Source organism: Hippichthys cyanospilos, chromosome 1, assembly GCF_059441005.1.
Source record: "Hippichthys cyanospilos isolate Australia breed blue-spotted pipefish chromosome 1, RoL_Hcya_1.0, whole genome shotgun sequence".
In the NCBI taxonomy this organism is placed as follows: Eukaryota; Metazoa; Chordata; class Actinopteri; order Syngnathiformes; family Syngnathidae; genus Hippichthys; species Hippichthys cyanospilos.
In genome coordinates, this window is record NC_142369.1 from 7,113,559 (window position 1) to 7,139,047 (window position 25,489).

Here is a 25,489-nt window from a genome sequence, read left to right on the forward strand (position 1 = left end):
TATTTGTGATAATTATACGAATAAAAATATGTTGTCAATGAAACGCAAGAAAATACTGCACTAATCGCGATGGCCTCAAGGGGCGCTACTGGCCTAAAAGGCATCAGCGGAAGTCGCTTCAACAACCGCAGTACAAAAAGGTGTGATGACTACCGTCAGTGTAAGTCATACTACTGTTTTTTGTGTGTCTTTGCTAAAAAAAAAAAAAGCATAATTAATTTGTAATGGAGCATGCATTATTACGTTTTTAAATCGTTTCACTGGCCTGGAATGAATCAAATGGGGGGGGGGGCGTTGCCGGCCTGGATGCTCAACTCGAGTAGCTTCAATGTCGCGTTTATTTTCATTCATTTTGTAGGAATCATTCTTTTTCTTTAACTCGCAAGATTTATTCTGAAATAACGGCTTGCAAGGATACGCAAAGGCGAGATGTAGTTTAGCGTCGCTGTACGTTTACCAGCAACGCCATAGTGCGCATGCGCCTTTTGGCCGCCATCTTGGAGCGGTATTCACCGTTGAATGTATGGAAGTGTGTGTGTGTGTGTGTGCGTGTGTATGCGTGTGTATATGTATGTATGTGTGTATATATATATATATATATATATATATATATATATATATATATATATATATATATATATAGTGTGTATGTGTGTTATGAGCTTGAGATTCTTATACATTTTTTAGGTGAATCAAGTTTTGTTGTCTAGGCACAGACTAAACAAAAGCCAGTTTGTATTTCCAGTTTTCAGATGCACCAGACCAAGAGTTTCATCATTTCATTTCTGTGTGCAGAAACGAGAGAGGGAGCATCGGAGGAAGCTGCAGCACTTTTTAGCTGACCTGGCCTTGTTGGGTTCATTACAGGTGCAATAATGTTATTTACAGGTCACTGTTTTGTTTACATTGACAGCTTTTTACCTTCTCCCTTAGGGTTTTAAGTACTTCCAGCCTTGGTTGAGAGGAAAAGAGGAGCTGCTGCTGACTGTTGTCAACGAAGATCTGGTCAGACATCTAGAACAAAAAAAAAAAAAGACGTCTTCCTCCAATAGACTTCTGTATAAGAATTAATTTCACTCACCTTTCAGGGCTGGCGCTCGCCAGGCTTTGCCGTATCCAGAGCCTCGTCGAGTAGCATCTCCAGCAGCAGTGATGGTTCTTCACCTAGCAGCAGCTCCCTCAGTCTGGCCAGCAGAGCCAGCTCCCCCCTGCCTGAAGAACCTCTGGGCCCAGCGCCAGCCACTCCAAAGCGCACTGCCAGGTGTGTGCAGTTATTCTCACCTGGTTGTGCTGATCGGTCTGAACCTCTACCAGGAATTTGGATGTCATGTGACCAGCATTTGACAACTTTTTTTTTTTTTTTAGCACTTTGTTTTTTTTGCTCCTAGGGAGCCCAGCAGCGAGGAACATCTACTGCCAGCCTCCCCCAGCGAGCGTGAGATGGCAGTGCCTGTAAGACATGTCTTTTCACACAAAGTTCAAGTTCCAAAATAGCATTTAAAAACATGTATATTTTTAAACATGCTCACATGTTGAACGTGACTGTCGGAAAACCTTCCAAGCAGGATGGCTCCAAAAAGTGAATACAGCTTAAATATCACAATGATACAAAATACTTTTTTATGAAAGTGCTCTTTTCAGTAAGAATGAACAAGTTCTTAAAAAGCAATTGTGTATATATATATATATATATATATATATATATATATATATATATATATAGTTCCAAATTTTGAATTAAAATTCTATGCCATGTAATTTCATCAAAACAATTTCATCTATATTTCTTTAAGTATTGATATAAAATTAAGAACATTTTTCAGTGCTACAAAAACAACAACACCGAATTAGAAGTTTTCAATTAATAAAATAAATTGACTGCCTGAAATGGAACAATTACCGTAGATGACCAAAGATAACACTATTTGTATTAGGTACATTTTTAGTCCACCATTTGAGAATTATTTTCTCAAAACATACCCTTTGCCAGGAAGTGAACTGCACCTTGTTTTTACTGGCCGGGTACGTGAAGTACGGTCGTCCCCACGCTTGGATTCGCTCCAACCACGAGCGTCTTGTCAGCATCCAGGGCACGGACTCCATGGTTAGGGACACGCCCATGAAGCTCAAGTCAATCACAGACTGGCAGAACGGAGGTATGGAAAACGGCATGGAGAAAGTTCTTAAAGAGATTTGCCTAAGCTGAGGGGGGTGAAGTTGACCATGTCGGGTAAGTCGACTTTAAATATCGGTCGGCTAAAAATATCAGTCTCGAAGCTCTGCTGGAAACATTTTCGTGCTACCGTTTTTTTATATGGACCTTTCTTGGAGAGTTCCCCAAAAGACAAGTTTGGGGTGACTTCCAATTAAATACGAGCGTCAAAAATAAACTGATGCTCATTTAATGCGAACTGGAAAATGCGCACTACAGCAGTACTTTGGAGGGAAAAAATATGCGCAAAGACCAACTTGACATACGATGCTTGTGTTGGTGCACTACCCAGTGGCCAAATGCCTGATGCGTTTTGTGTCCTTATGTTTACTTCTGATTCATTAGTTAGCGGTCTTACATTATAGACAATATTAGCACATGGAGCTTCCCAAAGTAAAGACACTTCTAGAATACACAAAGGCTGAATTATCAGAGAATATAACCTGTAACTACAAATAATCTATAGTGGCTCCATTTTAGGTTCTTGGGTTTTATCAGTAGGTGGCAGTCAAGTACAAAACATGCTCTGCCAGTGTTTGTCAAGAACTTGAAGAAAAACAGGAAGTTAATGACCTCAAAATGGCTAACATGGAGGTCTGCTCGCAACTTTACATAGAATATTGTTGAAGTATCATCTTTAAGTGACTTTTAAGACACGTTTATATGTATAATGTACATATGTACATGTACAACTCAATGGTAGTATTTATTGCCCTCAAATGATAATTGCGAGTGTGCTGATGGGAAGCGTAATTGCTAACTGATTAGCGTAGGCAAATTTTGATGGCATCTAAAATTACATTTGCAAATAAGATAAAAGAATAGTTGGATCCACTCCAGCCCACATTCAACCTTAGTACTTTTTTTTTTTTTAAGGTATTCGTGTGTGGGACGTGGTCAGCGAGCTGGTGAGTCTCTGCACGGTGCCCTTCCCCTCCAATCCCTTTGCCTTGGACATGCGCTACATCCAAAGCCTTCCTGTGCCAGAGCGCTTCCTAGCCACCGGAGCGCTCCTCAACTTCCTGGAGACTTATGTCGTCTGCGGAAATCGTGATGAGTTGCACTACGACAAAGGTGCCATGATTCTGCAGAGTATCGGTGTCAAATGTTAAAAAAAAAAAGGGGGGGGGGTTGGTAATCAATTTTTGAATGATTGTAACGTTTTTCTCCTTTTTTTTAGTGCTGGAGGAGGTGAAGCCTCTACGCCGTCTCCACGTCCAAACGCTCTTGGAGCTGCAGCGGCTTAAGAAGACGTCCACAAAGCAGGACTTGGACATTTCCACATGTGTTTCATGAACTCAATTTAATGTCACATATTGTATTTTTTTTTTCTGGCAACTCCCATAGTTCAGTCTCTGCTTACATCATAATCGAACGCTAGTCCTTGAGAGCCGGTATCGGGCATGTTTTCCGGTTGCCTCTTCCCAACGCACCTGATTGAAATGTTTAGCTCATTAGCAGGGACTTGAAAATGAAGCTAATCATTTGACTCAGGTGTGTTTTGAGGGAGAGGGTTTGAAAACTTGCAGGACACCGTCCCTCGAGGACTGGAGTCAGACACCTGTGGCTTACGCTGCGGCTGAGAAAGAGGAGCCAGCTCATAAAAGCACAAGCAGCCAATAGGTTGCTGTACTGAGCAACTTTTCAGACTCTTCACGATTAACTTGTTGCTGACTATATTACTCGCCTGGAATCACAGTAAAATAAGCGTTTTGAGTTTGTTTTTGTTTTTTTTATTATTTATTTTCACGATAATGCCACTTTTAACATGTATCCTTGGAGTGGCGCTGTTGCGTCAGGTTCCTAGATAGAGAAAGGGAAGATTGTCTTGAAGGGCAAATAAATTTGACCGCAGGTATTTTAGAATTTCAAATGCTGTGTGGGAAATGTGTTTGTTTGCACAATATTCAGTTATGGTTTATGTTTTGAATACGCAGATACGAATGCCATACATACTGCTGCTAAAAATAGGACGGAGGCCCATTTTATTTACGTATATTAAAGTATATATATATATATATATATATACACATATATATAATATATACACACACACACACACACATACATATATATATATGTGTATATATATATATATATATATATATATATATATATATATATATATATATATATATATATATATATATATACACACATTAGGGCTAAGGTTATAAAGCTAGTGTTGAAATAAAATTTTCAGTACTTCTGCTTTGGGGTTAGGGTTGATCAACGTACCCAAATGCTTTCACTTTTTTAATAAGAAAAACCTAGGTCAAAATGATCCATAAATGTTATTTCTGTTTATGATGGGGGGAAAAAGGCATTGCAAGATTTGTTAGTTTGAAGGATGTTCACGCAAATGGTCTCTGAGGGTTTTGGATAATTATGCATGAGCCCTTGGGTCATTTTGACCCAAGATGTTATTACTTTTACATAACACAGGAGTATAAATGACGTGTTATCTTTGTTTCTTTGTGAGTGGCTTCCCAATCAGAAATCAATCATTTTTTGACACTTTTGGATAAATGCTCACACCGCCGGGTCATTTTGACCCAGGGATATTATTGCTGTTCCTGAGAAATGAACTTATATCATTGGTTAAAACAAAACATTGGATTTGGATTATACACATTTTGGACACGTTCGGGTCACTAAATACGCCTCGGGTCAAAGTGACCCAGGTAAGTTACTGCTGTTCATGCAAACAAATGTAACAGGAGGTTTAAGACCATGGGAAGCTTGTCACATGACAGAGTTAAAAACTCAACAGACGCTTTTAGGAACATTTTTGCCCCTTGAGCAACCCTCGACACACACCGCAGGCCAAATGTAACATCTAAAGCTGAGCTTGCGGAAAGTGGATCTTTGGTCGTTAAATATTTGCCTGAAAGCATGTGACCACGCTTGGATTAAAAAAAAAAAAAAAAACAACTGTATAAAAACATTTTAATACATATTGTATTATAAATATGGAGATAATTACAACAACAGCACATTGATAAAAAAACTACACCTTTAAGCAGGCACTTGTGTGCTCTTTGTAAAGACATTACATTTTAAAACAACCAAAAATACCTTTAGTGGCACAGGTGAAAAAAATGCTCAGTTAAAAAAATTAAAATGTGGAATATTCAACATTTTGTCGTTGAAATGTAAAACTTGTAAACATAATGCCACAGCTGCTCAAGCGGGGAGGGGGGGGGGGGCACTAAACCGTGGTGTCTTTGTACACTCATTGATGGGAAAAGAGGAAGTGACAGCGCTCCCTGTGTTCCGGGATGATACGTGTTTGGAATATCAGATCCGTAAAACGACACATGACTCACTGATCCATAAAGTCCGGAGGGTTGATGGGGAGGGAGGGGTGGGGGCGGGGGCGTGGCTCAACTCCAGCTGTCAGAGGCGGACCCTCGTCTGCCGATGGCTCGGAGGGGACTTCGGGACACGGAGCCTCTCTTCCTCCAGCGTACTGAGTGTGGAAAGACACAGGTGCCGATTAGGGACAGGAAAAGTCGCAGTGACTACATCTCACATGCACGTTATTTCAAAATAATTCTGGGTAGTTTTTTTATCCCATTAATCAATGGGATAATCGGTATTACAAGCGATCTTAAGTTACAGAAGAATTGAACAATTTCAAAAATGATGTTCATCATAATTCCTTTATCCTCAATATTGTGACTGAATTAAAATATCGTTTTATAAAAAAAAAAAAAACATCATCCATCCATCCATCCATATTATAAAGCCAGTTATCCTTGTGAAATAAAGCTGCCATGCATGTATTTTGGAATGTGGGAGGAAACCAGAGTGCCCAGAGAGAACCCACACGGGCTCGGGGAGAACATGCAAACTCCACACAGGAAGGCCGGATCCAGTTGGATTCGAACACGAGTCCCTTAACTGTGAGGCGGGCGTGCTAACCAGAGCGGCACCGAGCTGCCTCCCCCTTTATCATTTGAACTAAAAATGGTTTATCATTCTACAAAAATATTGACGAACGACGAAGGCAATTATGCTATGTGGTTGACGATATAAAATGCACACAAAAGATTGATCTAATTTGCAAATGCCCAGTAGCAGTCAAAAGTTTGGAAACATGTTATTGAAATTAATATGACAGCAATCCAGACGCTTCAGCAACACATAAGGAATGATTTTCTTAAGTTAAAAACGTTAATTAAATGTCTTTTATTACATATATAATTTTTGTTCTTAGAGCCCGTAATATGTCTAAGGCACTGTGAAATTCAAGGCGTTTCCAAACTTTTGACGTAAGGTGACTATGGCCAGCAATTTAGTGTCGGGAAAAACAAGGTTTTAATTTACATTTATATTATAAATGTGTTTTGAATAAGCGGGGGGGGGGGGGGGGGGGGGGGGGGGGGGTTAGGGTCCAATGCTTTGGAACCCCGAGCGCTCACCTTTGCCCAGGCTAGCAGGAAGCGTAGCGCTCTTGGCGGCGGCGGCGGAGGATTCAACGGAGGCGCCGTCGGCGCCGGGCGAAGCGTCCGAGCCCTCCCTCTGCCAGTCGCTCAGCGCCCGCTGGAAGGAGCGGGCGAGGCAGCTGGTCATGTCGCGCGCCCGCTCGGCCCGGTTGCACCAGAAAACGCGGCACTGCAGCTGCTGGCCTTGGTGCTTGCAGATGTAGAGGAAGACGTTGGGACGGTCGGCGTCGGCGGCGCAGTACGCGATGTCCTGCAGGTAGGTCTTGGTGAGCTGCCGGCCCGTGCTCAGCTCCTTGACCTCCACGTAACGGGGCCGCACCACCAGGGCGTGGTCCTTGCTCAGCTTCTTGCCGCTGGCCACGCCCGCCAGCAGCCGGCCGATGGCGTCCCGCGCTTGCTCCCGCTCCAGCGAGAAGATCTTCTCCGTGCCGAGGTAGTGGACCTTAAAGAGCGGGTCGCCGTGGGACAGCGACTCGGTGCGGTCGCGGCGAAAACGCCGGCGTAGGGCGGCCGGCGAGTTCTTCAGGGTCTGCATGAGGTGGAACGTGCCCAGGGACATGGCGCCGAAATGAAAATGTGTCTTCCCTTGGCCCGTTTTTGGCTGGCTTCCTTCTACAGACAGGCAGAGCCGCATTAGCATTCGCTGCTTTTGCCTGCAAGACAGACAGAAAATATGAGCTCAAGTGTCTGCATTTGTGTTCATTTATATATATATATATATATATATATATATAACAAATTGTACAGTGCAACCACCCAAATAGGTTTGTATTTAGTTTATGAAATGCTGGCAGAGCACACTTTCCTATTAGACATGGCTATGGCCTAAATCACAGGGGTCAAACTCAAGGCCCGTGGGCCAAATCCGGCCCGCCACCTCATTTTATGTGGCCCGTGAACGCAAATCATGTAAGTTTCCATGACCCTTGCTAAATTCTGTTCCAAAACTTTAGCTTATCGTGCATAATGAAAATTAAAGTTGAGATTTTTTGGTTTGTTCTGTTACAGTAATGTAAACAATAAATGAACAAACTAGGCTGCTTTACTTCTGATTTCAAAACAACTAAGCCATCAATTTGTTGTGTACGGTAATAATATTATGAGACAATTTAACTTGGTTTCCTCAACATATCGGCCCAATGAAGGAAGTTCTCGCTACATAATGGCCCGCGACAAAAATGAGTTTGACACCTCAGGCCTAAATGAAGCTCCTCCCCTACTTCAACCTAGTTCCCTGCTTACAAGAGTGTGCCAAAACACTTGCATTTTTTTAAGTATTATTTTGGCGCCATCTTGTTGCCAAGGAGCTGTGCTGAATTGTGCTATCTATATATTGTTTTATACAATTTTTTTTTTTTTTGGGGGGGGGGTTCAATGACTCGTGGCTGTTTAGTTTAAAGCAGGGGGTCTGACCATGGTTTAAAACCTTGCTTGACCTCAAGTCTTACGTAACGATCAAATGGCCATTGTCTCGTAATTTCCAAACCTCTTCTCCATTGTGTCTCTGTAACTTTGACCCTTTTTCGCCCACCATTCTTCAAATATCCCTGCTCAGACGTTAGTTCAGACGCGAACTTTTGACCATTGTTAGCAGAGACCAATGCAGGAAACAGCTTTGCATCCCCCCTACCCAAACCCCTGAAATATTTGTGTTCTCCAAAACAATGGCATGCTTCTGCTAGTGTGTCATTCTTGAACACTAAGCAAACATTTTGACACAACAGGACAGCTGTATTGCAAAACAAGAGCTACAATTTCCTTCTGCACTACATAAATGCAGCTTCTCCCACCTAATGTGAACCAAACTCCTCGAGTCATTCCGACATAATTCCTTTACACCAAGATGGTGGCAAAGTAATTTTTTAGTCCAAACGTCTCAGCGTTCCCATATTGTTATTGAAAACCTAGATCCCAAACGATTGCTGAAGTACTGACTTAATCCCAAATGACACTCCTGAGAGTACAGTGACACCTTGATGCTCCAAGATGGTAACTTAGCATCATTGTCTGAATGAAATTCCTCAAATCACTTTAAAAACTCCACAAAACAGTTTTGTCCCACATAACCGAGAATAGAGGTGGGGTTCGCAATGCATTTATCTGTATTAATCATTTGTGTGTGCGGGTTAATTAGTGAAATGCAATGAAAAAAACGAGGTCTACATTTTCCTTTAATCTAAAACGAACGAACTATCGAACCACTAAAGCGAATTGTGCAGAGTGAAACGTGTGACATGCGTCGTGTGTGCGAGAAACATTAGAGCAATTGTAAAAATCTGTACTTTCTTACCTGTCTGAAAGTCTCATGCAAACGATGTCCGTGAACGCCTCACCGTGAAACGCGGAGTGCACTAAGCTTAAACGCGCCTTACGAAAAATTAAAAATCCTGACTTTGACTATAAAACTTCTCGGTTTAGTTACACACACGCTTAAGGCGCTACACTATTCATCGATAGCGCTATTCTATCTGTGTAAGTTCATGTGCTGGATTCTGTTCCGGTCGCGGCTGTTTTAAACGACGTTGGCGCGCGCTTGCCATGCGTGAACGCGCACCTGCGTCAGAGAAACCAGAACCTAAGAGTGGGCGCTACCACATTGATGTGAGGCGGAGGGGATGCGGGGAAAACATAACGTTTGTTTTGAGTTCGATGCAAGCCAAAGATACAAAAACGATTGCTTTTTTTTTTTTTATTTGTTGCTTAAATTATCTCGTGTTGAAAAAGCAAAACACAAAGTAGTTGTTATGATTTCAGACCTTACATAGTTTACCCCTCTCCCTTTCTTCTTGGTCTTGTCAAGTTTGTCTCTGTTAATGCTTTACTGAATGTCTGCACACTTAACAAGAAAGAACGATTAAATCACACATGTTGACCCAAATTGTATTAATTTATTATTATTTATATTTAATTTATCCTGTATGAGCCCACAGATTGACCAGTTCGTGATGTATGCCACATCTAACCCAAAATCAGCTGAGAGGCTCCAGTTCACCTCTGACCCCAAAGAGGACAAACCCAATAGAAAATGGATGCTCGGCTTATCCCTATCTATTTTTAGTGCCCAGAAAAACATTTTATAAAGCGTTACCTTTGAGCAGTGCCAACTCAAACCCGCCTCTGTGTGTATGCGAGTGCCTGATGTGGCCAAACAGTAGGGCCCCTGTTTTCTTCCTGGGTTCGGCCCCGGCCCAAAAACATTTAAGGCCTTCGGACGTCACACCCGCCGCGGTGCCGCGCCGGTGCACACTGGAACCATTCTTGCTCGCCGCGCTCACTGTCAACGTCATGGAAGCGTTTCGGACCGGCAGCCCAACCCCCGAGTCATCACACCCTACTCCCAAAAAGTTGGATGAAATGTCAGGATGAACATAAATGTGCTACAGTCAAACCTTGCTCTAATGCGGTTATTAAAACTTTACATGCCGAGACCACCTCATAAAAATACGTAGCTGCTTTTTTAGCAATAAAATACAGTTGCGTAGTAGGCCCAAGTGTTTGATTTCATTTTGATTTAGTGAGCAAAAAAAACATTACAAAAGGATGTCCAAAGACATAATTGTATGGGGTTTTGTTGTTTGTTTTTTGTTTTTTTTTAAGAATCCAGTCATTCAATCTCACGTACCCATTCATATAATTTTCCTTTTTTTTCAAGTGTTTGGCTCAAAGAGTTTCTAAAAATGGTTGATACTAAATAACGTACTAAAGTAATCAATTATTTTAATTTATTAACCCTTGTGCACACACTTTACACACTATACACATTGCATTTTTTCCCTAATTTTGTAAATGCTTTAAAAGGCGTAATGAATATTTTTTACCTGCAACCGCTCAAATTATTCAGTGGCATCAGTTCTATCCACTAACATATGTAGGTTTAATTTATTAAAACCCATAAAAAATTGAAAAATGGTATGGTCTGTCTTTGTAGTCTGTGAAGCCATATCCATGAACTGGTCTCTACTGCCACTTACTGTTTCGAAGTGGAACACAAGTCAACAAAGAATTTTCTGTTTGCTAACATAGTTTGACCGCCACTCAACAGAATGTTGCAAAAATCGCAGGAAAATCAATGTCATAAACCCTATTAAAATGCATCTCTCGAATTGTCATTATAATGGTTTTATATGGTTAAAAATTTGGACTGATTATTTTTTTTGACAAAATCTTGCCCGTCCAGCTGCAATCACATAGAAATTTCAGAAATGTTGCGACTTGAAATTTTACATGTTTTAATCACCTTCTGAAAATTTCAGCTCCCTAGTGTTTTTCTTCCCATTGATTCTTTTAAGATATCATACACAAAATCAAAGAAATTTAGATAATTTGTAACAATGCCACAAGGGTTAAAGTAATCACTTTATACATTAAAACTATTATTTACTTTTTCATGACTTAAAAACTTTAATTAAAAAAGAGGGTTTTCCTCACTTCAAGTACCTAAAGTACTCAATTACTTTGGTGCTTTTAGTATCTAAATTAATACATTACTTAAGTACTCCTAGTACGTAAATAATCAATCACTTTGGTACTTTACCAACTAAAAGTACACCTACATATAAAGTCTCCTCAAGCCAAACACTTGACAAAAAAAAATACTACATACTGTACGTATAAGTACGGGTAAGTACCTGGGATTAAAAGTCGGGACTCTTAAAAAAGACTATAAAACATTTTTGGAGTAGTCAACACCCCTTAAACTTTTTGATACCGAAGAACTTCTGAGTACTGTGGCAAGGTTGCTTATTATATACTTTATGTTATTTGTGCTTTTTGGACTGTCATAGAGTATGAGCATAATATTTTCTATCTGTGGTTTCCATCTTAGTTTTGCATCAATGACAACACCAAGAAATAATAATTTGTTTAGTCTTGCCATTTGAAATGTGTCAACAATTTAAACAATGCAAATGTTTGACGTCTCGTTTACTGTAACATCAATATTACTGTCATTTCCAATAGCAATTCCAGGGCATTTTACATTGTCATGTTAGCATTAAGCTAGTGGGCTTTTGTTAGCACACAATTATATTGTTTGGTTGAACATTTTTGGGTTTAATAATAGAATATTTATGTTTTTGTTTTCTTTTTGTGCATGATACTGCTCGGGTTGGGTGTAAAGTTGCAGTTATTTGAAGGTTTTATCTGACTACCATAACATATGTGAAGTCCATTAGCATTTCTAAGACGTTTCAAGTTATATGTTAGCTTAAAGCTAGCAAGCATACCTGGTTCAACTCTAACGTGTAACAACACTGTAAATACATTTGGATCACACTTGAATATTCCAAATTTTCTGGGAGTAGTGTCTGTACTGCTGGATTGTTATGACGAAGGGCGTAACCCGCTTTAAAACGCGGAACCACCCAAAACTTCTCAAAACTCACACTCTGACACAGGCCTTCAGGAAGTCCTCAACAAAATGATTAAAGTAGTTTAAAATCCAAAAATAGGTTTAATAATCCCTCTCTGGGAAACACAAACATCATTTATACAAACATTTTTGTTACTTTATCCATAAAAGAGTTGTAGGTCCCTGTGTACAAAATTTTGCCCAGCCCATCCATCAACATTTATCACCAAGCCCATGTTCATCATTTAGTTCCTCTTTCCGAGGGGCTGTAAATTAAATATTTGGCATTTAGTGAGACAAACGCACGTTCACAGAACATACCGATAACTCTCCGCTAAAAAAGTGGAACACGCAGTTCAAGTGACCCATTGAGACGTCCATCTGGTTCCTGAACAAGTTCGTCAAGTTTCATGCAAACAAAGGGAGAAAAGAAACACAATATTGAGAATAACGGAATAAAAAAGGGCAATCTTGTAAGAATTATGTTGTATCTTTGAGAAAAACTGTTGATGGAATGCCTCTTAACTCTTTCAATGCCAGAGACGTATTTTTTTTTAAGGTGGTGACGCTGGGATGACCAGGGAAAAAGATTTGTTTCTGTCATGTGAAGTGTAATTGCAATAAAATAAGAATTTTCAGTTTTTATTTTTTTAGTTTCAGGCACTTTGATGCACTTGCTTACTTTTTTCTGTTTTAGACTAAGCTATAACCCATATAAACACTGTAAAAAAATAATTAAAAGTTGTTTTAAGTTGATTTATATCGTTTTTATGTTAAAGAGGATATAGGTTTAGATATACTTTTACATTTTTATAGATAATAATCCTATTTATAGTCAGCTCGTCAAGTGGGAGGAGGTGCAAAAAGTTTTCTTTCCTGGGGGGCTTGGCAAAATATAATTGAGAAGCACTGTTTTAGGTCAAGATTATTTCATGAAAATATAACAATTTTCCAGAAATATATTTGTTGGAAAATCTCATGAGACTAAAATAAGATTTTTCCAAGGGGGGGAAAGGTCAAATTTGTTATGAGAAAACTGAGTGAAAAAATGTGTAATTTTTGTGAAAATTGAAAAAACTAACAATGTTACAGGAAGGAAGAAGTAAGATTTTTTAAACCTAAATATATTATGACAAAATGCTCTGAGAATCTTTTTGTCAAAAAAGTTGTGATCTAATAATATCACCTTTAAAAAAAAAGAAGCAGCAGTACAACGAAAATTACGCTCAAGTCGATTCTCACGAGGGAAGAAGTTCATATTTAACAAGTGAACTTCAAAACGCTAACTTTGTCCTCGTATAATATTATGCCTTTCATTCTTTACCCCTCCTCTTGGAGGAGTCACATGACTCACTTGCTGACAGTGAAAACAGGGACGCACATTTCCAAATAAGGGCGTTCGTGGTGTATATAGAATGACAGCATGTCTGCTTTCCTCCACCCCTTTTTTAGTGATCTTAAAGCGAAAGATGCTGAGGAAAAAAAATGGAAATGACTTCATTTCCTGTTTGCCCGTCTGAAACAGATTTACTCAACCATGCGAGGCTTCACACTGTGACCAATGCTCTTGGTAGGCTCCAACTATCAGACATTTTTGATAATTGTGTGTTAGGGATGATCAGATCGAGGTTGATGGTTAAAATGGATAAATGGTAACCCAAATTTGACAAAGTTTTTCTGCGACTGACATGGACAGAAACAGCTTTTCGGGAGTTTCCCGAAATTCCTGATGGCCATCAGACCCTTGGTGAGGACCAATCGGCAGCCAGACTAAACAGGAAGAAACGGCGTCGACTTCCTTTACGAAAGAATACGAAGTACTTTTGTGATTTCAGTCGGGTTCATTTGACGCTGGCTGACTAATACCTGCGGCGAGTGCGTCCGTGCGGACGTCATCGCCGGCATCTGCGAGATTTCGACGAAAAAAAACACACTTGTCAGCCTTCAGGAGACGCACGTGGGCTATTTATAGCAACAGGCAGGCAGGCAGGAGTCTACGCAGGAGTGGGAATTTGAAGGCAGCCTTAGAAAATTCCTCGTTTCCTCCCCACCCACTCGATGATACAATTGACACGCACTGTGACGACGCACACACACACACACGTGGATATTTTTAGCCTCGGGCTACTGAGATTGTAAACCGCGTTTTGTCTGCCTATAAAGGAGACATGCGTAACACACTCAAAGCGAAAGAAGAGTATAAGCAAAGAAAAAAGAGGCTCAAGGTAGAAAGGAGAAGAAAAAGAGCTAGCTTAGAAGAGAAAGAGCACAAAAATAGGAGCAAAAGAGAGATTGTAAAACAAACTTTTTTTTAACACGTCAATGCGGCTCAAATCCCCACGTATTGGGTTTTTTTCCATGGCAACACTGCCCTCTAGTGGCTTTAACGAGAAACATGTATGTGCAATTTCTGAATTGAATGTTACAAGAACTCATCTAGGCGTCACGCAATGAAATCCCAATATTGTGGAAAATGTATATTTACAAAAAATAAAATCATAATATTACGTTTTCTGTGGAAACACTGCCCTCTAGTGGCTTTAACGAGAAAAGAGTTACAGTATAAGTATATAATATTACAAGAGCTTTATTAAATGTAAAAGAATGAAATCCTAAAATGGTGGAAAATGTATACAGTACTTGCAAAAACTTTAAAGTTGCTAGAAAATTTGGACTCTTCCTCAACACACAAAAATAAAGCGATAAAAATATGAAATCCCATTCTTATAAAATGTGACGTATTTGGCAAGAATTTTAAATATAATAACCAAAAAAAAGTGGTACAATACGTTTACAAAAAATTAAATTAGAATTTGCGAGGCGTTACAATCTAGAAATATGGTGTGGCACATGACTTTTACAGTATTATTATGAGAAAATGTCATTTTTCACTTACATATTTCAAGTATGATGTCATTTTACTGGATTAGATTCGTAATATGAGAGAAACTAAACATTTCATAATAACAGAACAAAGTTCACGGGGATATGTTGAAAAAGCTTTGACTAATCACACTTTTTATTTTTTTGCAAGAAGTCCCACACAAAAGATATCTAACGTGTATGTACAGTACACTATGCGGGTGGCTTTTTGATTGATTGTTTTTATTATACATATAAACGCATTTCAAATGTTGAGATAAAAAACACAATAAGTAAATAATTAAAATAAACATTTTAAAAATAAATAAACTCTTTACAAAAAATTAAGTAAAACATGTTAAACCAAACTCGAACTTCTCTGAGCAAAAGTTTTTCACCTCTAAAATTGTGCGAGGACAAATAAGGTGTAGAAAAAACGTAATATTTTAAGTAACGTTTGACTCCTAGAAAAACTAGTAATATTTGTATGTGAATGGTGAGGTGAGGCAGAGAAATTGGATTCTTACCTTACATTATACCCCCCTCGCGTGGCCACTTTAGGAACTGCCAAACGCTCCTCATCCAGTCCGGTTGATTAGATATAAAAAAAAAGAGAAAGAAAAGAAAAGCAAGGAAAGAAAAAAGAAAAAAGTGCGGCGCAGCGAGACACAGGAGGGGAGGACGAGGCTCTCGGCGTCAGATCTCAACTCGGGAGCCCCCCCGGTCGTTCGCTGCTCATGCGCGCGCAGTCTTAATAAAGACAAGAGGGGGGACACCCCCAGCGATCACAAGCCCAGAGGGGGAACCGAGACGCCGCGAGACGGATGCAACAGTCGGCCGGATGCTACTCGTCAATTAGCGGCCCACGCGCGTTCATTAAGCAGCCGCGGCGGGCCAGGGTGCCGGTGGGGGGACGCGGGAGGGGGGGGCTGGAGTGCGCCGTGGATGTTCGGAGCTAAAGCGCACCACCGTGGGATGATCGTCGGCGGCGGCGGCGGCGGCTGCGGCGGCGACTGAGTCAGCATGCATCGGATCGCCCCGCGGCGGCGTAAGCTCCGGGCGCTGTGGGCTTCGCTGGCCCTGCTGGCTCTGTCCGTGGCCGCCTGCAGCGCGCTCTTCACGGCGTGGACCTGGCGCCAGACGCGGGACCTGTCCCAGTCCTTCCACATCCTCCAGGAGCGCCTCGAGCAGGTCGGAGCCACAACAACAGCAACACAAACTATGATCAACTTTTTTTTTTTTTTTTTTTTTTTTCAAACGCGGTTATGCAACTTAACTCGTGCGTGCGGTTACGGGAATCGTCGTGGGGGATGTGTGGTGGTTTTTAAATGCACATTTCCCACTCTCGAACCCACGCTTTTATTGTCTTTTGTTTGTTTTGTTTTTTTAAATCTCAGTTTACCGGAAAGCCTCAAATTATTTTTGTTTATTTTGCCTAAATCCAAATTTGAATTTACATTTAAGCCTGAGTCACGAATGCCAACGAACTTTCCTCAATACGCCTTTCCAAAAGGATTTTCTTGCTCTGCAAAAGAATTTATGTCCCTCTCCATGACAAATGCAAACTTTCCTTAGTATGCCTTTCCAAGTTTGACTACTAAAAGGATCGACTTCCAAGTATTCCACAGCTCTGCTATATTGATGCTCTGACATTTTTTTGTAATTGAATTGAAATTGTCCTTGATATGCCTTTGCAGGAAGCCCCGGTGTTGCTTTTTTGCACTTACCTTAATGTCTCTCGAAATTAGGAAAGAAATTAATATTTTACACCAGTAAGGATGTTTCCTCAACATGCCTTAACAAGGAGCTCTGCTTTTTTTTTTGTCTCTTTCCTTAATATGCCTTTCCAAGTTTTGAACGGATTTCAGACTTAAGGATGCCCTGGCAGTGTCTGTTTTTCTTTTTTGCTTTCCCCCCAAAGATGCCTGTACAAGCAGCACTGGCACTACTTTTATTGATGAAGTTTACTTAAAATGCATTTCCAAGTTCTAGCAGATTTCAAGTTTTAATACCAGAAAGGGTACTCTGGCATTGCCTGTTTTATCTGGACTTTTTTAAGATGCGTTAACAAGGAGTCCTGGGTTTTAATTTTCTTATGATCTTTCCAGAGTATGCCTCTCCAAGCAGCCCTGGCCCTGCCCTCTTCTTTTTCCTTGATATGTCTTTCCAAGTCATGAAGGGTTTCAATATTTTATGCCAGTAAAGATGCCCTGGTATTGTTTGCTCTTTCTTTTTGTTTCCTTAACATGCCTTACCAAGGAGCCTTGGCCTTTTTTGTTCTTCTCTTCTTACACATTTTCAAGTTCTGAAAGCATTCAAGATTTTATGGTCGCAATTATGCCCCGAAATCGCCTAATTATTTTTTTGATATACCCTTCCAAGTTCCAGAGGGATTTCCTATTTCATGCCAGTAAAGATGCTCTGGCATTACCTGGTCTTTCTTGGGCTTTCCTTAACATGCCTTACCAAGGAGCTCTTGTCTCTTTTTTCTGCTTTTTTTTCTTAGTATGTCTTCTTCCAAGTTCTGAAATGATTCAAGACCTTATGCTCTGGCATTCCTCCATAATGCACCTTTACTAGGAGACCTAGCAGTGCTTTTTTTGCTGCTGTTTCCTGGAGGCGCCTTTCTAGGTTCTGGAAAGGTTTCACAAAGTTTTAACGATAGTAAGGATGACTTGGTATTGCCTTTCCCCCCCAACATGCATTAACAAGGCACCCTGGTATTTCTTTTCTCTTTCCTTTGTATGCCTTTCAAAAATTTGAATAGAATACATATTTTAATGCAGTAAGGGTAACCTGCAAATACTTTTTTTTCTTGCACTTTCATTAAGCCACCTTTCCAAGGGGCCTTGGCTATTTTGTCCAGTTTTCTTAACATGCCTTTTCAATTTTTGGAAGGATTCAATAATTTATACACTAAGGATGCCCTGGCATTGCCTCGTTTTTTCTTGCTTTTTCCTTAATACACCTTTGTAAGGAGCCCTGGCACTCATTTTTGTTTTTGTTGCTGTTTCCTTGATAAGCAATTGGACGGTTTTAAGATGACATTTCTTTTTTTATTCTTTCTTTCTTTAACATTCCTTAAACAAGGAGCCCCGGCTCCTTGTTTGCTTGTTCCTTAATATGATTTTCCAACTTGATTCCAGGTTTTATGCCACCAAAGCTGGCCTGGAATTGCTTGTCCTTTCTTGCTTTTCCTAATGAGCCTTTGCAAGAGGCCTTGACATTTTTTCTGTTTTCTTGACATGCCTTTAAGTTTTTAAATATTTCAACATTGTAAGCCAGTAAGCATGTCATGCCATTCCCCATTTGTTGGGCTTCACAATAATGATTGAGATTAAAACATCTGTGACAACTACAAACAAACTTTCCTTAATATGCCAGGCCAAGCTGAGAAGGGATTCAGCATTTCACTGCAGTAACGATGCCCCACCTCAGCCTCTTTCTAACCATGCTCAGGCAATGTTGGTTTCTTTTCTGCTCAATAGAAAAAGAATTTACAATTAAGTGTGCATAAAAAATGTGATAAAACTTTCCTTAATAAGCCTTTTTGATTTCTGTTGATGTGAGCGCTTCTTACAACGAATACTTACAGTATAGTACAGGGTTGTCCAAATTCTGCCCTTGAGGGCTGGTAACCTGCGTGTTTTCCACTTTCCCCGGCACACCTGATTGAAATGATCAGATCATCTGCAAGCTCAACAGAAGCCTGATAATGACACCGATCATTTGAATCAGGTGTGTCGGGGAAAGGAACCTGTTGTACATGCAAGATGCCGACCTTCGAGGACCGAGTTTGAACACCCTTGACCCAGTGCAACACTCGTCAGGGTGTACAAATCACAGCATGGGGGGCCAACTGTGTCCTGCAGCTCACCTCGCTCGAGACACGCTGAGCGCCGATGCTTGGAACATTCATCGCAAGGAGATTGACGGTCGCTTTCCGTTTCAGCGTGCGCGCATAAACAGACGCACACACACACACACACACACACACACACACACACACTTTTCCTCCAGTAGGCCCCCCCGCCAAGCATTTTTAACTCTGCTGGCTTCGCAAATCTCCTTTCTTTCCCAGAAAGACATCGCGAGTGAGGCCAGGCACTAAAATACGTGCATGGGGGGGGGGGATATCGAAGCGAGGGGTGCACACTTGTTCATCTGGTGTGTGTGCGCGTGTCTGTGTCTGCACAGGTCAACACTCAGAGGAAGGCCATCGTGCAGCTCATTCTGGAGAAACGAGAGCTCCTCGTCGGCCAGAGAGTGAAGCGAGACGGTACACGCACTCACGCAGGCACGCACAATCCACACGTCTTTTTAGGCCGCGCGCCACAAGGGCCGCAGCTAAAAGTCGACACAGGAAGCAGTAGGCAGCTGGACGGCTGTGGCAGAAATTACAGGTCTGACCGGAGCGGCCTCGCAGCCCAGAAAACCAGCTGGCTCGGGAACGAGACCTTGTTGCACGCTTTTGGGCCGTCGGATTGATTTTTCTTTTCTGGGGGGGGGGGGGGGTTGTCGCGACGCCCACAGCTATGATTTGTTGTGAAAGCAGGGATATTTGATGACCTATCATTGCGGTATTTATAGCGGCCGTTTTGCGGGTGGCTTGATGATTACGTCCGGGAGTGAACCCTTGGCACCGCGGGGTGGGCAATTCGTGAAAAAAAAAAAAAAGGTCAATCTCTTTAATGCCTCTTCCAGTTGCAGTTTACAGACAAAATAAACATGAAAAGAATTACACTTTGTGTATTTAAAAAGAACTCCCCACCTTGCTGTAAAAATGCCTGCAGCTAGCTTAATGCTAATATAATGGAAATCGTCACTGACAGCCAAGCAGTTAGCATAAATAGTCCCCAAATTGCTTTAAAAAAACACATCACATTGTAATATTCTTTGTTTGCATCTTTGTCATTTGTTATGATAAATGAGCTTTAGGGGTTTATTCAGGGACAGCTTTGGAATTTTTCTATCCCTGGGGGGGCTAGGCTAATAAATAAGGGGAGCTGAGAAAATAATTTAGAAAGCCATTTTGGAATATCAAACAAAATGTTGCAGGAGCTTGACTGAAGCTATAAACCCCCCTCGGGTTACTTCAAATAATTTATTTTGTTCATACTATTGGGCCATACAGAAGAAGCAAGGTCAAACAGACGTTTTTGGAATTGCACTTTACTGTTTGACACAAAGCTTATCAGGATTTAAAAAAAAAAAATCTTACTTATGACAAGTATATATTAAAAACAACCTACAACTAATACGAACAACTTTTAAAGGTAATTTTGACATTGTGTAATGTGGACACACATTTGAACTTTATAACAATCCTTAGTGACCTTTTTCATCTTCAACACATACTCCAAATATTAAAAAAAATAAATACTAAAGCTAATAAAAACCTTAACCAATTAACTTTTTCAGTGGCAAAGGAAAGTTTTGAGGGCCAATATAGTTATCATTTTCACTCACCTTTCAAGTACAACTGAATATTGTGAGCTATGTCTATGTAAATATGGGTGATGCAATTTGCAAGATTGACTTCTTCAGTTAGAATTGATGTAGGTAATAGCTGTGTCGTAAGTGTGGAAACACTGCCATCCAATGGTCACAGTTAGCACTACAGTGCTCAATTGGCTTATACTGTATTAGGTAAGCATTAGTCAAGGGTGTCAGTTCTTCTACACAAAAAAACATGTTTGACCAGAATTTTATTACTTCTTTTTGTTGTTACTATTTTAAAAGATGAAAATTCTGGTTCATGGCACAGAATGAGATAAAGGCTCATAATATTGCACAAAATTACTCTTAATAATTTAAACTAATTTAAAAAAACTAAAGTTTAAAACTAATTAAGTAAAATCCCAAAACAAATATAAACTTTAATCACAACATAAACAAGAATGCGTCCAGCGAGTTCATCTGATGACCGCTAATGCTAATCGCTAGCAAAACTACGTGTAATTTTAACATTAGCGTTGCTAGCCCCACACAATAAAATTGTAGCTCGAGTGTTGCTACGTTAATATGAAACGCTATAATCAATGGACGAGGAGTTAGATCGGTACTTTTTGTTTTTTTTGAGTATTTTTGTGACCAGCTTTAGTGAATTAACGGCCTGGCGACGGAGCGCCTTTTGGACACCCTTTTCCAGCACTTCATCTCTCTTATTCCGTTTACATTGGATGCTTTGGTCTCCTCCACTCCATCTTTTTTTGGACTCCCCGCGAGCGGCCGGCACGCTCCGATGATGAAAAGAACAGTTTTAGGAAATATAGCAAAAGCACGTGACGGGAAATCCTTTGGCCATCTGCTAAGCGTGTTAAGGCGACGAGATGGGCGGCAAATGAGAACGGCGTTGGGAGACAGATTCGCATGTGGGACCGCAGGAGTGTTTTCTTTGTCACACTCACGTTCTGTCTGCCCCGGCAAAAAAGGGGGGACGCTGCGCGGGAAGCACGGAAACGGCAAGAAAGCGGCGTCTCATTTCGAGAGTAAGTGGCCTGGCAGATGCCTCGTCTCACGTTAGCGTCTGCAGAAATCATTCCCCTCCAAAAAGATCTTAATTAACTTTGCTTTTCCTTCCTGACAGTCACCAAAGTCTCCTCTCAGCAAGGTAAGAATGGGGGTACCTCGGAGGGACCGGCTGCGCGCGACTTGTCCGACACTGCCCTTGCTGTGGTCTCAGTGGGGGAAGGAGGCGTGATCAAAGGCTGGGAGGAACGCGTGCTCAACATGAGCAAAGCCGTCAGCTACAACAAGGAGGAAGGCACCTTTGTGGTGGAGAGGCCGGGCGTCTATTTCCTCTTCTGTCAGGTAACACCCCCGAAACATTCCCTCAACAGCAGCTTGACAAAAAAAAAAAAAAAAAATCAAACTGTCCAAGATGGAATATTTGTGACAAGGTTTCTACAGGTATCAGCAAATCTATTTGAATGCTTTATAATGGCTTGCCCGGAACAGTGCGGTTGGCTTTTCAAATTGAAAGCAAATCAATTGGAACGTGAAGGAATTTATTGTTACAATGTGCCAATGACTCCTTTTATTTTAGGTTTTAAATGGATGATTGCCTTCAATAATGTAATTTTCAAACAGATGAGGCGGATATAAAAGAGATGTGAGTTGCGAAAGAAAAATTTGCGTAGCGATACCACTAAAAAAAGGGTACGGGTGAATAAGAGGGGACCACTTGGTGAAAGTGCAAATTTTTGAAGAGAGCCAGAAAAGGATGAAAATCTAAGAAGCGATCTCGAAGACAAGTGAAGAGTCGTCGGTTGATTTTTCATGCCACTTTTTACAAAATTCACCGTTTTGGAGCATGAATTACAGAATAAACGGAATATTATGCTGCAAAAATGTTGGTGTTTTTCTCAAAACAGAAATTTCCAGAGCTATTGAGTTTAAAAAATTAATTTATAAAAACTAAGCGAGATTTCGACCTTGGATTTCAGCGTGTTGTTTCTCTGTGTACAACAAACTAAAAATATCGAAAATTTCACCAAGTGGTCCCATTCTATTGGCTCATATCCAAATGTAGCTCCAAATCAAAATATTTTTATGGGGTGAGCAGGTTGTTACGACACCTCAGTTAAGGGTGGCATGCACAGTCAGGAAATAATTTATGAAATAAAATTTCAGAATTTTAAATGATATAAAGTTAACCCTCTCAGGCTTATGTGGAATTTTAGTACTTTTTTTTGTTTTTACTTCTGAGTAGAAAATGACTCCAAAAATACGGAATAGTTTGAATTTAATTGTTGCAAATCTGCGCCTGCCTGGAGAAGTTAAGAAAAACAAATGCCAGGTTTCAAGATAGTTAAAAATTAGGGCCCGATGATGATGTTTTTTGGCAGAAAAAAAGTGATTACCAATTAATTGACCGATGAATTTTTAAAAAGTTATAAAGTATAAATTTCCGTCTCTTTCCACTCAATGCATTTCAATAAGCATCAATTATACCAGTGTTTCTCAAATAGTGGGGCGTGGCGTGGATGACACCAGGGAAAAGGCTTTGTTTTTGTCACGTGAAGTGTAATTGCGACAAAATAAGATTTTGCCTTTTTTGACTTAATTTCTGGCACTTTGATGCTGCACTTGGTTATTTTTTTCTGTTTGAGACTAAGCTGTAACCTGTATTAACGCTGTAAAAAATAACAGCTGTGAAAGTTATATTGTTTTTTTTTGTTAATGTTCAAAAGGATACTTAGGTATACTTACGCAATTTTTATCGATAATAATGTTATTTATAGTCAGCTTGGTAATTGAGAGGAGTTTCTCGATTATTGTTAAAAAAACAAAAAAAACCTCACATATGTAAGTTTCGAGGGTGGCCGGCGAGTGACGAGAAGTGGGCGTGGCCACTCCCGGCCACCGCGAAGCTTCGCCTCCGCTCCAAAGTGTATCGGATCAGTCGCGGAAGGCGCAGCGCAAATTTGGAGTCATCCCAGAATGCTTTGCGGCGATAGATAAACTCCAAAGTGCGGTTCGGCTCAAACGTGCCATAATGGCGTCGGTCCGCAGGTTCTGTTCAACGAGCAGGAGTCGCAGTACGTCAAGCTGGACGTAGTGACGGGCGGGCAGAGGCCCCAAAAGCTGCAATGCATGGAGGGCTACGGGACCACCCCGTCGGCCGGGCCGCACCCGTCGCACTTCCTGAAACCGTGCCAGGTGTCGGGCCTCCTGCGACTGGACAAGGGCACCCAGCTGCACGCCGTCACGGGCCCGTCCTTCCGGCTACACACGGTGGGCAACCCATCGGCCTCGCCTCACGTCTTCAGCATCTTTAAAGTCAACTGACGCCTCCCGAGGGAGGGGCCCGAGTCCCTCAAGTGCGGCCCCGGCGACGCTTCTTCCCGCGGACGCTCGTTTTTTCGGGGGGGAGGGAAGCCGAAGGCGCGCCGACGCGCTCTCGCTATGTGGCCGACGGGGAAACAGGAAGTCGGATCACGCCGTTGGTGCAACTTCCTTTTTTGGATACTGACTGTGTACAAATTGGAAACATTTTGGACATCGTACAGATGTGATTTTTATCCACCACTTTTTTTTCTAACATCAAAGTGGATCGTTTAATCTTTTTTTGGGAGTCGTCACGTCTCTTCATTTTTTTTTTGTTGATATTTTTGACTGCCGTTTTATCAATCAAACCACGAGTGCTTGTGGAACAAAAGGGATTTTTTTTTTTTTTTTTAAGCTACGATCGGGCCACTTAAATCGTGAAACACACTGTGTTCCAAAATATTAAGATGATGCACTTTTGGTCATTTTCTAAGATAGACTCTCAATAGAGTTGAGGTCAGGGGAGGGTGCAGTTTTTCCTCCTTTTTCAAGCAAAGCCACAAAAGCCTCATTGGTATCCATCACACATATAAAAAAATAAAATAATTTAAGTCATGTATGCTTCATATTCATTCAAAGACATATCCCTCCAATTTTCAAGAGTACAGACATTCAATTTAAGGTCCTGGTACTTATTTATACTTTTTTTTTCCAATTTTTGCCCAAAGGAGGTTCTGAAAACGGCTGGTAACAAAAGAATTATGGACTAAGGTAATCAATTATTTTAGGCAATTAAGTAAAAATAACAATTACTTTAGGTAATTAAGCACTACCTTTAGGTTAGTTTAGTATTTAAGTCCCTAAAGTAACTGATTACGTCAATACTTAATTAAATGAAGATATTGATTAATCAAATCATTTAGTTCAAGCCATTTTATACCCTCCTTGAGCCGAACATTTGAAAAAATTTGAAAATACCATAATTCACCTACTTAAAGACACATGTATAATTTTAGGGTCAAATTCTGGTATTTTCTATGTTACTGTTTATAAAACGCACCAACACTTTGGCAACAATGTAAGAATAAACCTCATCTCTTGTAAACTCTTTATATTTTCTTTTCAGGTTCTTTCCATAAATCCCATAAGTTGAGTTTTACATGATCCTCTCCGTTTTAGTTATTTTCCTGTATGTGAACAAGTACGGACTCGGACGTTGGTTCAGTCTGCTCGCTTCTTTTATTGAAAATAATGCCGTAACAACCTAACCCAACACGAGCCGCTGTTAGCTGCAACACGGACCCGCTGCTAACAGCCAATTGGCGCTTGCCCTCTCGCTCGTCCCGTTTATGGTAATTATCGTAAGTAAGAATATGGCCGATACAATAATGCAAATCTGTGCGTCAAAACTCGGCTTTTGTGGCCTACATATCAATTTTCTTTTAATGGTGTCCAATTTAAAGAAAATATATATATTTTTAAGTTACCGTTTTTTAAAGTTAGTCATAATTTTGGCCTTCGTTTTTGGGAAAGAAAAGTGTGTCTTATATTTAGGGAATTACAGTAGTAACCGGTATTGAATGCCTGTACTGAAAAACATAGGAATATGTCTTTGGAATAGAATTAGAGTTAATATGAGTTAATAAGAGTTAATATGATGCATAGATTCTTTAACTTCAATAAAATTTGAAAAGTAAGCTTATGAAGATAAAAATTGGGTCTTACGAGGGTTAAAAAAACCCCACAATAACTAGGTCATACATTCGAAAGAAAAAACTAGCAATGTTAAAGCTAACGAATGTTGTGTTTAATCTACAGCAGAGCCTAAACTTTTTTTTTGTC

General features: G+C 40.5%; 3 protein-coding genes across 4 annotated transcripts; 2 read left to right on the forward strand and 1 right to left on the reverse strand.

The window, feature by feature from the left end:
* The first annotated feature begins 72 nt into the window (after positions 1–72).
* On the forward strand, positions 73–4,085 carry LOC148428877 (uncharacterized). Of its 2 annotated transcripts, XR_015866448.1 has the most exons (9): positions 73–160; positions 796–867; positions 934–1,005; positions 1,089–1,261; positions 1,389–1,452; positions 1,991–2,156; positions 3,089–3,120; positions 3,200–3,286; positions 3,393–4,085. XR_015866448.1 is itself a non-coding variant. In XM_088421952.1 (8 exons), exons 1-8 carry the CDS (start codon positions 146–148, stop codon positions 3,506–3,508), a joined length of 876 nt encoding a protein of 291 aa, XP_088278078.1. In that variant the 5' UTR covers positions 73–145; the 3' UTR covers positions 3,509–4,085. The 2 variants fall into 2 exon arrangements, 1 of the variants encoding a protein (XP_088278078.1); XM_088421952.1 differs by having other exon boundaries at positions 3,089–3,286.
* A 1,062-nt stretch (positions 4,086–5,147) lies between these two features.
* On the reverse strand, positions 5,148–9,209 carry LOC148428878 (low density lipoprotein receptor adapter protein 1). Its single transcript, XM_088424044.1, has 3 exons — positions 8,954–9,209; positions 6,640–7,316; positions 5,148–5,684 (listed from the first exon to the last, which is right to left on the reverse strand). The coding sequence occupies exons 1-3, from the start codon at positions 8,968–8,970 to the stop codon at positions 5,599–5,601; spliced, it is 780 nt and encodes a 259-aa protein (XP_088280170.1). The 5' UTR covers positions 8,971–9,209; the 3' UTR covers positions 5,148–5,598.
* Positions 9,210–15,557: 6,348 nt separating this feature from the next.
* On the forward strand, positions 15,558–24,264 carry tnfsf12 (TNF superfamily member 12). The gene is made up of 6 exons (XM_088430718.1): positions 15,558–16,066; positions 19,073–19,154; positions 21,310–21,366; positions 21,465–21,488; positions 21,561–21,688; positions 23,393–24,264. Exons 1-6 carry the CDS (start codon positions 15,899–15,901, stop codon positions 23,666–23,668), a joined length of 735 nt encoding a protein of 244 aa, XP_088286844.1. The 5' UTR covers positions 15,558–15,898; the 3' UTR covers positions 23,669–24,264.
* Positions 24,265–25,489: the final 1,225 nt, after the last annotated feature.

Bases quoted from the DNA above. Each gene is read 5' to 3' on its own strand.
- LOC148428877 (XM_088421952.1), top strand. The intron at 1,006-1,088 runs GTCAGACATCTA...CTCACCTTTCAG, and splicing joins CTGTTGTCAACGAAGATCTG to GGCTGGCGCTCGCCAGGCTT. The intron at 1,453-1,990 runs GTAAGACATGTC...ACCCTTTGCCAG, and splicing joins AGCGTGAGATGGCAGTGCCT to GAAGTGAACTGCACCTTGTT.
- LOC148428878 (XM_088424044.1), bottom strand. The intron at 5,685-6,639 runs GTGAGCGCTCGG...TTCCACACTCAG, and splicing joins TCCTGCTAGCCTGGGCAAAG to TACGCTGGAGGAAGAGAGGC.
- tnfsf12 (XM_088430718.1), top strand. From the start codon at position 15,899: ATGCATCGGATCGCCCCGCGGCGGCGTAAGCTCCGGGCGCTGTGGGCT. The intron at 19,155-21,309 runs GTACACGCACTC...CCGGCAAAAAAG, and splicing joins CCAGAGAGTGAAGCGAGACG to GGGGGACGCTGCGCGGGAAG. The intron at 21,489-21,560 runs GTAAGAATGGGG...CTGTGGTCTCAG, and splicing joins CAAAGTCTCCTCTCAGCAAG to TGGGGGAAGGAGGCGTGATC.